Source organism: Myotis lucifugus, unplaced genomic scaffold (assembly GCF_000147115.1).
Source record: "Myotis lucifugus unplaced genomic scaffold, Myoluc2.0 scaffold_1654, whole genome shotgun sequence".
NCBI lineage: Eukaryota > Metazoa > Chordata > Mammalia > Chiroptera > Vespertilionidae > Myotis > Myotis lucifugus.
In genome coordinates, this window is record NW_005872702.1 from 1 (window position 1) to 11,948 (window position 11,948).

The window sequence follows — 11,948 nt, forward strand, 5'->3', positions numbered from 1 at the left end:
CGCAGGGTTTGCCCCGGGCAGAGGCGAGGGGAGCGGGCCCCGGGACCGTCATGCAGGTCCCCCCTGGAACGGGGGCCGGTGGGTTTCAGGCTGGGAATGTGTGTTCAGTTCCCAAACCTGAACTGGTGGGACCTTGTCCTTCAAGCAAAGCGAAGGAGAGATTAGGAAACCGTCCCAGGCCAGACGAGGGTCTGCAGGGCAGAGGAGGGAGGGCACGGGTGCGGGCCCCTCCAGGTGTGGGGACGGCCTGGGGCTGGCACACAGGCGCGAGCCCTCGGCCGGCGAGGCCCGCGCTCTCTGCCGGGTGAGGTGGGCCCCCGTGAGCCTGCGTCTGTCCTGCAGGTGGTGTGCAAGTACATTGAAAGTCCTGTCTTGTTCCTTCGAGAAGACGTGGGGAGGGTCAAGTTCGACGTCCGCTACATCGTGCTTCTGCGCTCGGTGAAGCCCCTGAGGCTGTTCGTGTACGACGTGTTCTGGCTGCGCTTCTCCAACCGGTAACGGAGCCAGGGTGGGCGGGGCCGGGGCGGGGCCGGGGTGGGGGGCGGGGGGGGCGGCTCTCTTCTCTGTAGGGACGGGAAGTCCTTCACCGCGAGCCGCGTGGGCCACCGTAAGGGACGTCGGCTTCCTTTGTAGAACAGGCACCCCACACCTGTGGGTCGCGATGTCGTTTACGGGCTTCTGGGGGGGTCCCCATGGGCCATGGGGGCCACGGAGAACGGGTGCCCTGCCGGCGGGACCCACTCAGGTCTGCCTGCTGGTCCTGCAGGCCTTTCGCCCTCAACGACCTGGACGACTACGAGAAACATTTCACTGTCATGAACTACGACCCGGAAGTGGTGCTGAAAGCAGGGTAGGGCCCGGGCGGGCCCGGGGAAGCCAGCCAGGCTGTTTAGGACAGGAAGGTTCTCTCTGGCCCCCGGTTATTTTCAGCAGCCCCCCCCCTGCGGCTTTAAGGATGAATGGGGAGGACCGAAGGGCTGCCCCCGGGCCCCCCAGAAAGCCCCCACCTGCTTTCCATTCAAGACCCTTTGAGCAACTGGGACGGGTTGGGGGAGGGGGAGGCAGACCAGGTGGCAGGGCCACCAGGGCACAGGGTTCCCACCGCGGGGCAAGGGGGAAGGGGGGGGGCTGCCTGGCCCTGTGACCCTGCCCTGGGTTCCCTCCTGAACGCCCCCGCACCTCTTCCGGGTTGCCTTGGAGCCCAAGGGGGCATCCAGGGCAAAAGCTCCTTTCCACGGGTTAGTTGCCCGCAAGCCCCCAGGTCGGGCCCAGCACCGCCACCCGGGGCCAGGTAGGGCACAGCCTGGGCGGGGAGGCTGGGCGGCTCTGGGGAAGCAGGGTGGCACCGGGGCAGGTTAGGGCACAGCCTGGCGGGAGCAGGCGGCTCTGGGAAGCAGGGTGGCACCGGGGCAGGTAGGCACAGCCTGGCGGGAGCTGACGGCTCTGAGAAGCAGGGTGGCACCGGGGCAGGTAGGCACAGCCTGGCGGGAGCAGGCGGCTCTGGGCGGAGGAAGGAGGAAAGGAGCCGTTCAGCCTCGGTGCATTAGCCCACAAGTCCTCTCGCCTGCGGTGGTTAATGCTGTTTCTGGCAACAGGAGCGCCCACCCCCACCCCCACACAGGCCTGCGGTGGCCTCCTCCCTCCACCAGGGGGCCACGCCGAAATGTGGAGGCACATTTTTTTTTTTAAACATATTTTTATTGATTTCAGAGAAGGGAAAGGGAGAGGGAGAGGGAGACAGAAACATCAATGATGAGAGAGAATCATTGCTCAGCTGCCTCCTGCACGGCCCCCACTGGAGCCTGGAGCCTGCTGCCCCGGGCCAGGCCTGAGGTCCCCCAGGGCAGGTGCCGCGCGCACCCCAGCAGGGCTGTTGCCTCTTGTCCCTCTTCCCGTCCGGGGCTCCGCCCTCTGGTCCCTGGGAGCCTGAGCCCTCACCGGTCCCACGACGCTGTGGGACATTGTCGCTGGGGGAACTGTCTTCCCTCTGCATCGAGAACGTGTCATCCTGGGGCCCGTTTCTTCTGGCGCCCCGTGTGTGGGGACACGTGTCCAGGAGGGCATGAGCGCCAGGCTCCTGTGGGCAGCCCATCGGTCGTTTCTGGGAGAAACCTGAGCTGACTTGTCAGGTGTGTTTGGGGTAGAGTCTCAGCCTGAGAAGCTGCTGCCCCCGGGCCCTGGAGCTGGTGAGCATGAACCAGGCCAGGCCCTGCAGACACGGGTCCCAGCGCACGGACACGGGTGGTGGCGCGTCCGTTGCGACCTCACAGCCTGCGGAACCCTCCGCGTGCACCGAGCCTGTGAGGCCCACAGCAGCCCTGCAGATGCGCTTGCTGGGCAGGGAGCATCGCCCCATTTCACAGATGCAGACACTGAGGCTGCGAGAAGTAAATCTGCGTGTCCAGAGCTCAGACCCCGGCTCCTGCCTCCCCTTTGTGCCCCGAGGGGAGGGGGGAAGCTGCTGGCGCTGACTTGTGACCCCAGCGAGTGTCCGAGGCCCACGTGGAGGCAGGGCAGAGGGTGACGGGCCCTGTGTCTGTCGCAGGTGCACTACGACGAGTTCATCCCTGAGTTTGAGAAGCAGTACCCAGAATTCCCCTGGAGGAGTGTCCAGGTGAGTCCTGAGCGAAGCTGGAGGGGCCAGGGCCTCTGTGGTGGGCCACGTGGGGGTCTGCCTCCTCAGATGTCCTGTCCTCCCACCAAGGTCAGGGAAGGGACAGTGAGGTGTGGAGGGCGACCTGGAGGGGCCTCAGGGCACCTGGGGACAGCCAGGCGGCCACAGTCCTGCCTGTCCCAGGAATCGCAAACCTGAGGGCAGCAAGGACTCCGCTGGAGGTGCACGCTGCCCTCCACGTCCCGGGTGAGCGTGGCAGGTGCCCTGCACCCTGCACACCGTGGTATAGAGGGGAGCCAGGGGCTCGAGGCAGGAGACAGGCAGGTGGTGCCAGGACTGAGGGGCAGGTGTGGGGCAGAGGCGGCTACGGCCAGGCCTGGAGAAACAGGGTGGAGGAGGAGGTGACTCGGCCTTTCGGGGGCTGGGGCTTGGGAAGGGGCAGCAAACCCCACGTGGAGGGGCCGCTCCGGGCAGCCCTGACCCCGCCTCCCGGTCCCCAGGCGGAGATCTTCCGAGCCTTCACGGAGCTGTTCCAGGCGGCGTGTGCTAAGCCGCCACCCCAGGGCCTCTGCGACTACCCCTCGTCCCGGGCCGTGTACGCCATCGACCTCATGCTGAAGTGGGACAGCCGTCCAGACGGTGAGGGTCCCCATCGCCCAACCCCTCACGCACCCCAAACCGATGGCCAGAGGGGGCGTCGCTGGCCAGGCTGCTGGGTGGTCCTTTGCCAGGAGATCTGGGCCTGAGGAGGCCCATCGTTAAGGGGTGACAGCCTGCAGGACAGAAAGCCAACGGGAACGGGGGAGGGGCCACCCCACTTCCTGGAGGCGCAGGAGAGTCTGGGCCGGGCCCTCGGTCCTTCGTGGAGGAGGCCCCAGGCCAGGCCCAGGAGCCGGAGCCCCGTGCGCCTCCCAGGAGTGAGGTGCCTGCGCTTTGTGCCCTCAGGGCAGCGAGTGATGCAGCCCCAGATCCTGGAGGTGAACTTCAACCCGGACTGCGAGCGCGCCTGCCGGTACCACCCCTCCTTCTTCAACGACGTCTTCAGCACCTTGTTCCTGGACGAGCCCAGCGGCTGCCACGTCACCCGCCTGGTGTAGGCGCCCGGCCTCCTGCGCGGGCTCCTGGCGACCGGCCTCGGCTCTGAGCGGCTGCTGCAGAGCCCCCCTCCCCCCGCTGGGCCCAGGCCGCCAGGTCCCGCTCCCCACCCTGGCGCAGGTCCTCCCTGAGCCCGAGAGCCGGCCCATCACACTGTCCCGGGCCGAGTGCCAGGCGCGGTGTACACCCCCCACCACCTGTGCGGTGTTGCTCAGCTCAGCCCCAGCTTCATCGCCGAGTTCGGTTCCTGGCGGCCATGTTTCCGGGGCGTTAGCGAAAGAGGGGTTCTGGGGAGTGTGGTGAGGTGTCCCCAGAAACAAGTTCCCCCAGGAACGCCTGTGGGAGCCCAAACGTCAGCAGGGCCGGCGGCTCTTGTCCAGTCTGTTCAGGTGTCGTGGCTCCCCCAGAGCGGGCTCAGGCTCCCACCCCTCCCCCAGGCCCCGTGTGGCAGGCGTCCCCAGAACATCTTGGGGGCCCTGCTTGCCAGACCCAGCCCTCTCGCACCCCATTCTCCCCCACCCCCCCCTCCCCAGAACTGTCACCAGCAAACCTGTGGCCCCAGGGCAGCTGCTGATGCCTCACCATCTAGCAGGGGCAGCCGCCCTGCTCCCCGTGGCCCTGGCCTCCCTGGCACTGCAGTGGGCGCCCTCTCTGAGGGTGGGTGGCGCTTGGGCGAGGGGACTTGGGGCGAGGGGAGCAGCGAGGGCAGCAGCGCAGCAGGCAGTGGGCGGCTTCGAGGGATGATTCCACCAAGAACTTCGCATCAGATGCATCCTCCACCAGAGTCCAGGGTCAAAACGTCGGATTATTGTTACTCTTTCGTTTATGGGAAGAAAATACAAAATTCTCGTTCTTAATGTCGTTTCTGAAACTTGGAGTCAGATGCCAGCTGTAGCCACAATGCGCCTGCCCCAGCTAACGGGACAGTGGCAGGGGCCTGCTTTGGTGTGTGTGGGTGGGTGGGTGTATGTGTGTGTGTGTCTGTGTTAGCCAAGAGAAGTCCTTGTAGTGAAACTGCACCGGACCGTGCCTCCCACCTCTGGGTCTGCCTGTCCATCCTCCGCTGACCAGGGCCTCGGCCCTTCCCTGCAGCCGAGTGGAGGCATCGCCGGCGGGACAGCGCCGGTTTCCTCCCCGGGAGAGCTGCTGGCGCCTCCCCTCCTCGGCTGGGTTTGTACCACAACAGAGTATTGGCCTCCCTGTGTCTGTGGGTCCAGGGGCCACAGGCCGGGCACACTCTGCCAGCGGCTTTCCTCCTGGTTCAACCGGACAATCTGGATGTGAGACCCGGGAGGAGAAGTCAGGGGTGCTCAGGGCCCAAGTTTCCGTCTTAGACGGTCCGCTGCCACGACAAAATGCCGTAAACTGGCAGCTTAAACAACAGAAACTTCTCACAGTCCTGGAGGCTGGGGGGGTCCCAAGGTCAAGGGACCAGCAGATTGGTGTCTGAGGGTCCACTTCCGGTTCACAGACATCATCTTGCTGTGTCCTCGCGTGCAGAAGGGGTGAGGGGTCTGAGGGGGCTCTATTAGCGCACTGATCCCACTCCACAGGGCTCCACCCGTGACTTCATCACCCCACGTGGGGTTAGGATGTCAATACATGAATTTGGGGGACAGGCACCCCTCAGACCACAGTTCCCTAACCCGGTGCCTGTGCCTTTCAGAGCAGGAAGTGGGGACAGGTGTGGAGCCCAGGCCGCTGTGCACTTGGCGTGAGCTCTGTCTGAGCACTTACATCAGGGCCTCGGGCCCGGGACTTCCCCCGTTTCCTGTCCTGGGATAAGGGGATCATCAGGGGCCCTCGCCCGCTCAAGGGGACGCCAGAGGGTCCGGGAGCTGGTGCAAAAAGAGGTGACGCCCTACCGCTGCGCCTCTGGGCAGCCTGAGCGGACTGGTCCCGTGTCCTCCGCGGTCAGTGGCCAGGAGGGGAGCCGAGGCCTCGCCCGCGGAAGCGGCCCCTGGAAAGGGTGCAGCCCCAGGACCTGATAAATCTGCGAGGTGTGGGCTTTCCTGTTGAGCCAGCGTGGAAACGGCACCGCGGGGCCCTCGCGGCTGTAACAGCCAAAAAGGGAGAGGATGCTGCGAGGACCACCTCGCGGACAGCCAGCAGGCAGAGCAGCAAATGCCGCGTCCTCTTGCCCATCCTCCCGGCGTTCCTGTGGCTGAGCAGTGTGCCCTGTGCCCGTGGTGGAGAACTCGGAACCAAGTGACACAGTGGGTGTGCAGTCCCCCGACCCCGCTGCTCTGCGGAGCCTCGGAAACACGGCGGGAGCCGCCCAGGGCCTGGCCACGCGCTCACGGCCGCTAGGTGCCTGCTGAGCCGAGCTTGTTGGACATCGAATCGCAGCGAGTGCACAGGTGCGGCTGCAGGGCGGGCGGGCGGCTGTCTGCTCAGCTCCCTGAGCTCCTTGTAATTTGGGGTCACGTCTGACTGTGCAGCCAGGAGGAGGAAGGAGACAGACCAGAGGCAGCGAAACTCAGGCCGCTGAACCGCCGAGAGCTCTACACAGGGAAGTGTCACCGATTCTAATTAACTTATTTGACAACCACTAACAACCCAGGCAACAAAGCCAGCAGGCCGACCACGGTCCCCGGAGGCCGCGCTGCCGAGCTCCGCCCAGGACTCAGACGTCCTTCCAGCAGGAGCCCCGGGTGCGAGGCCTCTGCCGCCTCCCTTACTCCAGACAGCTGCCTGGGAGGTCGTGGGCCTCCCGTGGGGAGCCAGGGGTGACACCTCCACACCTGGGCAGGCCTGGGCCAGCGAGGAGCTGCTGTCTGCTGGGCTGGGGACCGGCCTTTTCTGCCTCTGATGCCCCCCCCATTAATTTTTTGAGGGGCTGCCCTGGGTGGGGTGGGGCTGGCAGGAGTCTGGCACCCAGGGGCGGGTCAGCTGGCGTCCGCAGCCCCGTAGCCCCGTTCTGACCGAGGCCGACGGAGGGCCCTGCCTTGGCCCAGGCAGAGCCGGGCACTGGCCCAGGCAGACTGTGGGCCACACCCTTCCAGAGGCTGAGCCCGGGCTCCTGGAGGCCTGGAGGGGGCAGGCCAGCCTGTCAGCTGAAGCCCAAGGCCCGGGCCTGGTCCCGACCAGCCAGGCAGCAGCACAGCCAGTGTGGGCTCCGGGTCACGCCTGGGCTGCTCGCCCTGGGCCACCTCACCTCTTACAGGGTCCTGGGTGGCCCCCAGAGCGTGCAGGAGCCCTGAGCAGGCCCCTCCGGCGACGCAGCTCAGACACCCAGCAGGGGATGCACTTCCCACCAAGAAGAAGGCCAGTGCGGGTTAGAGACTTTATTTGGCTGTGACCCTCCGTGCCCCGCGCCCGTGCCCCAGCCGGTGCCCCGAGCAGCACAGAAAGTGCAGGACGCGACCCTGGGTGTGGGCTCAGCCTGGAGCCGCTCCGAAGCCAGTGGTGACGCTGGGCTGAGCCCCTGACAGACTCGCAGGTGTGGTGGCCATGAAGGTGTGAGGCCACCACCCCCCACGGGCCCGCCTGGCAGCAGCCACAGTCCTCGGGTACGGGCGCCTCATTCCGCCAGCCTCCGGCCGCCGCGCCGGCCTTGGTTGTCGCGCCAGACGCAGTAGTTGAGCGCGGTCGCGAAGGCCAGCCAGGCCAGGTACGGGTAGAGCAGCCGAGCGGCCGGAGGGCTCACCCGGTGCCAGGCCACGGTGGTGGCTGCCGCCAACCCCCCCGTCAGCAGGAGGTCCACCAGGGCCTGTGGAGACACGGAGGACGGGGGCCTGAGGCTCAAGGTACCCACGAGGGTGCCCGTCCCAGCTGCCCACCCGCCTGAGCACTCACCCCACTCCACCCCTGCATGACCCGGCCAAGCCCCTCCCCAGCTCTCTGCCTGTTTCCCCATAATAAAATGGCAACAATTGCCTCTGCCTGACCCACACCGCGTGGGGTGCACGGTGCCAGGTGCACTGTGGGTTGTCTGTCCTACATGTTGGCCCCTAAACCGGAGCCAGCAGCCCGTCCGGCTCCTTCGCTGGAGGAGAAGCAGCCGTGGAGGCTCCACAGAGGGCGCCGGCCCCTGAGCTGCTGACGGGACGCTGCCGTGAGCTGCACACCACCCCTGCTCCTGCCTTCGGGCCCCGTCTGGGTGTGATGCCCGTGTCCCCGAAGGAGGCCCGCCCCTCCTCGGCCCATCTCCAGGGGCCAGGGAGGCACTTACCATACCCATCTGTCGGGAGCCAAAGAAGATGGGAGGCCACGCCCAGTTCAGGGTCAGCTGCCCCGCGTAGAGGCCCAGGGGCACCACAGCTTCCTCCGAGAAGCCCCCCAGCTCTCTCCAGACCAGGTAGGAGCCGTATCTGAAACAGAGGCCACCTGTCAGGGCAACGCCGGGGAAGAGGCCAGGAGCGCACGGACCTCCGGGAGGGCACGGTGATGTCAGGCCTGCCCCGCCGCTGACTGCTGTGTGGCCTCAGGGAAGTTGCCTGACCTCTCTGGGCCTTCACTTCTCACAGGTTAACACACCGGCAGTGCTCAGGGCAGTGCCCGGCACGTGGGGCACTCGGTAAGTATTTACCATTATTATCGTTATCGGGGCTGTGAAGAAGGAAGCCGTGAGGCTCCCAGCCCCGCCAGGGCACTGCACAGAATATAGGGGCACCTGGGCTGGGCCTTCAGGATGAGTAGGAGTTTGCCCTTGTCAGTGCCTACAGGAGCCTCACGGGGCAGGGTTCCAGGAAAGAGACGGGGCCGTGTTTGTGCCGTGTCAGGATCTGGATGGTGGAGGAAGGCCAAGGAGGACTTGGAGGCCTGGAGGCTAGAGCAAGCTGACGCAGAAGCAAGGCACCTGGGCCAGGACTGGAGAGAAGGGAGCAGGACGCAGGGAGCGCTGGGAGCCTGCCTGGGCTGGGGGGTGGGGGCCAATGACAGCCAGGTTTCAGGGACTGTCTTACTCCCACCAGAACTCTGGGGCACCCAGCCCAGCCTCTGCTACCTGCCCCGAGGGTAGCTAGGGTCTACGGCCCCACCCTGCCCGGGGCTGGCACAGAACCCGCATGCAGGGAACATTCCAGAAGATGGGCAGGAAGCTGACTTCCTCTCCTGCATGCAGTTTCTGCTGTGGCCACCAGGGGGCGCCCCACACAGCACTTCCTTTCACCACAGCAACTCCCAGGGTCTAGGCCAGGGGCTCCCGCAGGTCCCCCACCCGCCCCCGCCTCCCGCGTTCTAGCACCAAACGGATGCTCAACAAACGGCAGCTACTATTACTGCTGTTGCTGCCATTGATCTTGGAAGCCTCCACGCTGCCCACGTCTGAACTTTGCCCACTAGCCAGTCTCACCCTGGCGTTGTGAAAACAGCCAGGATGCCAGTGTGGGGTTGAGCCATCGGCCCGCCCCTCCCAAGAGGCCCCGCAGGGAAGGTTCGGTGGTGCAATCCACCCTCACTTGGCAGAGGAGGCCCAGAAACGGCGCCGCTGCCCAAGGAGCACCGACAGTTAGAGCCCTGCCCGGCCTGGGCCCCTGGCAAGGGAAGAGGCCCTGCCCGCCTGCCCGCCCGCCCCTGGGGACTGGCCCCCTCACCCCATGGCCGAGTAGAGCGTGCCCCAGATGGGGCCCAGCGTCCAGCGGGGCGGGTGCCAAGAGGGCTTCTGCAGGCTGGCATACCAGCGGAGGCCCTCTCCGCGGACGTGGTAGGAGCTCAGGAAGCCCCCCAGGCTGGGCGCCAGCGTGAAGCCCACGGCGGGCACCCAGGGCGGGGCCATCGCTGCTCTGGCTGCTCTTCTGGAAGCTCTGAAAGAGAAACCAGGGCCCAGTGAGAGGCTGGGCCTCACTGCGCATTCCCAAGAACCTACTGTGCGCAGACCCGGGGTCACCAAAAGTCCTGGGGTGCATCTGGTACCAGCCCCTCATCACTCAGTCACTCAATTGAAGGGAAGATGGGAGGGGAGGCGAAGATGAGCGAGGCGGGGGCGGGGGGTGGGCGGGAGGTTCACACCTGCAGCCCTGCCCTCCCAGCCCCCGGGCGCCAGGGAACACATTTCCATCCAAACTCCTCCCGCACCCAGAAGCTGCCCTGACTGTGGGAGCCTCCCAGGTGCCCGTCCACTGTCGGCACCCCCTCAGCTCCTGCCCCAGCTGCCAGGGTCCTGTGCTCTCACCTCAGCCTTGGCCTTGGGTCCCCAGACAGGTGAGCCCTCCTCTCTGCCACCTCAGTCAGGGCAGTTTGGGCCCCCGCCACCAAGCAGGCTTCCCAGCCTTCCCTCCCCAGGCCGAGTGCCAGCGGGGGGCTGGGCGGCCTGCGCCAGTCCAAGCCCTGTGCTTTAGATTCTAGAACTTCTCATCCACTCCCTGGGCAACTGGCAGCAGACAGGGCTGGGCTCCTTCCTGGCTTCCCACGGACTCCCTGTGACCTCGGGCAAATCCCTTAAACTGTCTGGGCTGCCCTCAGTGTTTCCTTCTGTAAAATGGGACATCAGCCTGGCCTACCTGGGCCCAGCCCAGTGTGGGGCTGGGCACACCCTACAGTCACCCTCCCTTCCGGTGCCAGAGAGGGGAGCAGCCTGCCCGGGGTCACGCCTGGCCGCGGTCAAAACCCGCTCCTGCCAGTGGTGAGTGGGAAGGGGGGGAGTTAGCAAGAGTCGGGGCTGGACGGCAGGGCAGGGCTCAGGGTGAGGACGGCTCTGCCTGGGGCCGGGAAGCTGCCACCCCAGAGCTGGGGACCCAGGCATCGCTTCTCCGTTATGCTGGTGGCCACGCCCCTTGCCCAGCAGCACCAGGGTCTGCGCCGAGGACCACTGGGTGCCCGGCAGCGTGCCGTGCTCCTGGCAGGCTGAGCTGCTCCCTGGGGCTGAGAGTCCAGAGAGACACTACAGGGCCGGGACCCAGGCTGGGCCTCTGGGGCCAGCTCTGCCGGGACCTGCTGCGGGCACCCTCAGCCCTCCAGCACCCCTGGCTCAGCGTCCGCTTCCCCATCACCAAAGGAGGGGCTGAGCACCCCCTGACACACCGCGACCCCTGGTGGAGAATCTGGGGGTGTCTGTTTGCATGAGATAAGAAGCCACACGCTGGATTCAGTTCAGTAAACTTACATCCCAGCCTGCTGGGTGGGGGCGGGGCACAGCCTCAGAGGGGGCACCCTGACCCGGGGTCTGGGGGAGAAGGGGCTGGAAGGCAGCGAGCACTTTCTCCACGGGACACAGGAGGGGGGCTGGGGGGGGGTAGAGAAGGACACACACCTCTGTGTGTGGTGGTGGGAGGGGAGCCGGTGCAGGGGAGAGGCCCTGCGCAACCCGGAGGCCCGAATAAATATAAATTTGGATAATACAGACCATCCCAATTTTAACAGAAAATAGGTCATAGAAGCATGCATGGCAAAACCTGGAACAAACACACAGAGATGTTGTCGTCACCCTAACACCAAGGTTTCCCTGGGAACAGTGGTGTGGCCGGCCCGGGCAGAGCCCCGACCTGAGCCTGGGCCCCGGGGCCTGGCCTGGGCCGCAGCTTGGCCCGGTCTGCCCCTGCGGCGGCGCCGTGGCCCAGGAGGCCCGCACGGGGCGGTTCATGACACCGCCGTCGCTTTCCAAAATGTCTCTGATGAGCATTATCTTTTTTTCAAATTATCAGAGAAAGTGTACTTAGAAAGTCACAGAGGTGGTAGGGGTGAGCCAGCTGGGCTGTGCAGCCCCAGGAAACGAGTTAGAAGCCAAGGAGGCCCTTGGAGCTCAGGGGAGGGCGAGGCGGGCGTGTGAGAGAGAGGTTGAGAGAGAGAAGGAGAGAGCGCGCTCGTGAATATTCATTTTCACTGAAGGAACAGACTGTTCGGTTCACAGCAGGGTCCAGCTCTGCCCCTGTGACCGGACTCCTCCCTCCCGGGCCTCGGTTTGCTCGCCTGTAGAGTGGGGGCAGGTTCCCCGGGCTGGGCCTGCGACACAGCCAGCGGGGCGCGACCCTGGGCCCCTGAGAAGCCTCAGGCCGCCCCACTCTGCGGGAGCGTTTCCAAGATTCCTGACGGTGCTCCGGCTCCTCACAGGGCCTGCAGCACGTGGCCTTGGGGACGGGCTTCTCTCATCAGCACGGCGTGGTCAGGGCTCCCACAATGCAGCCTGTGTCCACACTTCTCCCGGGGGCGGGTGTTCACCCTGACAGGCACCCAGCACGTGCCTAAGCAATCCCCACACAGACCCGCCTAGAGCCCGCCTCCCAAGGCCCCCACCAGGGTGGCTTCCCGGTGGCCGCAGCCACAGAGCAGGGGAGAGCCGTGCTCCTGGGCTCCCCACCCC

General features: G+C 65.9%; 2 protein-coding genes across 3 annotated transcripts in view; one reads left to right on the forward strand and one right to left on the reverse strand.

The window, feature by feature from the left end:
• Nucleotides 1–264: 264 nt before the first annotated feature.
• TTLL12 (tubulin tyrosine ligase like 12) lies at nucleotides 265–4,566 on the forward strand (the record flags this gene model as incomplete). The annotated part of the gene is made up of 5 exons (XM_014450019.1): nucleotides 265–494; nucleotides 767–844; nucleotides 2,542–2,614; nucleotides 3,115–3,253; nucleotides 3,560–4,566. Coding segments are annotated over 5 exons (672 nt in total), but the record flags the coding sequence as incomplete, so codon positions are not given.
• Nucleotides 4,567–6,981: 2,415 nt separating this feature from the next.
• Nucleotides 6,982–11,948, reverse strand: part of TSPO (translocator protein) — an 8,662-nt gene continuing 3,695 nt past the window's right edge. The window contains exons 1-4 of one of the 2 annotated variants that reach the window (XM_014450021.2): nucleotides 9,825–9,849; nucleotides 9,247–9,456; nucleotides 7,884–8,022; nucleotides 6,982–7,421 (exon numbers count right to left, since the gene is read on the reverse strand). In XM_014450021.2, the coding sequence (XP_014305507.1) occupies nucleotides 7,233–7,421; nucleotides 7,884–8,022; nucleotides 9,247–9,428 (510 nt within the window). In that variant the 5' untranslated portion in view covers nucleotides 9,429–9,456; nucleotides 9,825–9,849 and the 3' untranslated portion in view covers nucleotides 6,982–7,232. Of the gene's footprint in view, nucleotides 7,422–7,883; nucleotides 8,023–9,246; nucleotides 9,457–9,824; nucleotides 9,850–11,948 lie in introns of those variants that run through there. The other variant, XM_006108005.3, reaches the window with a different exon arrangement.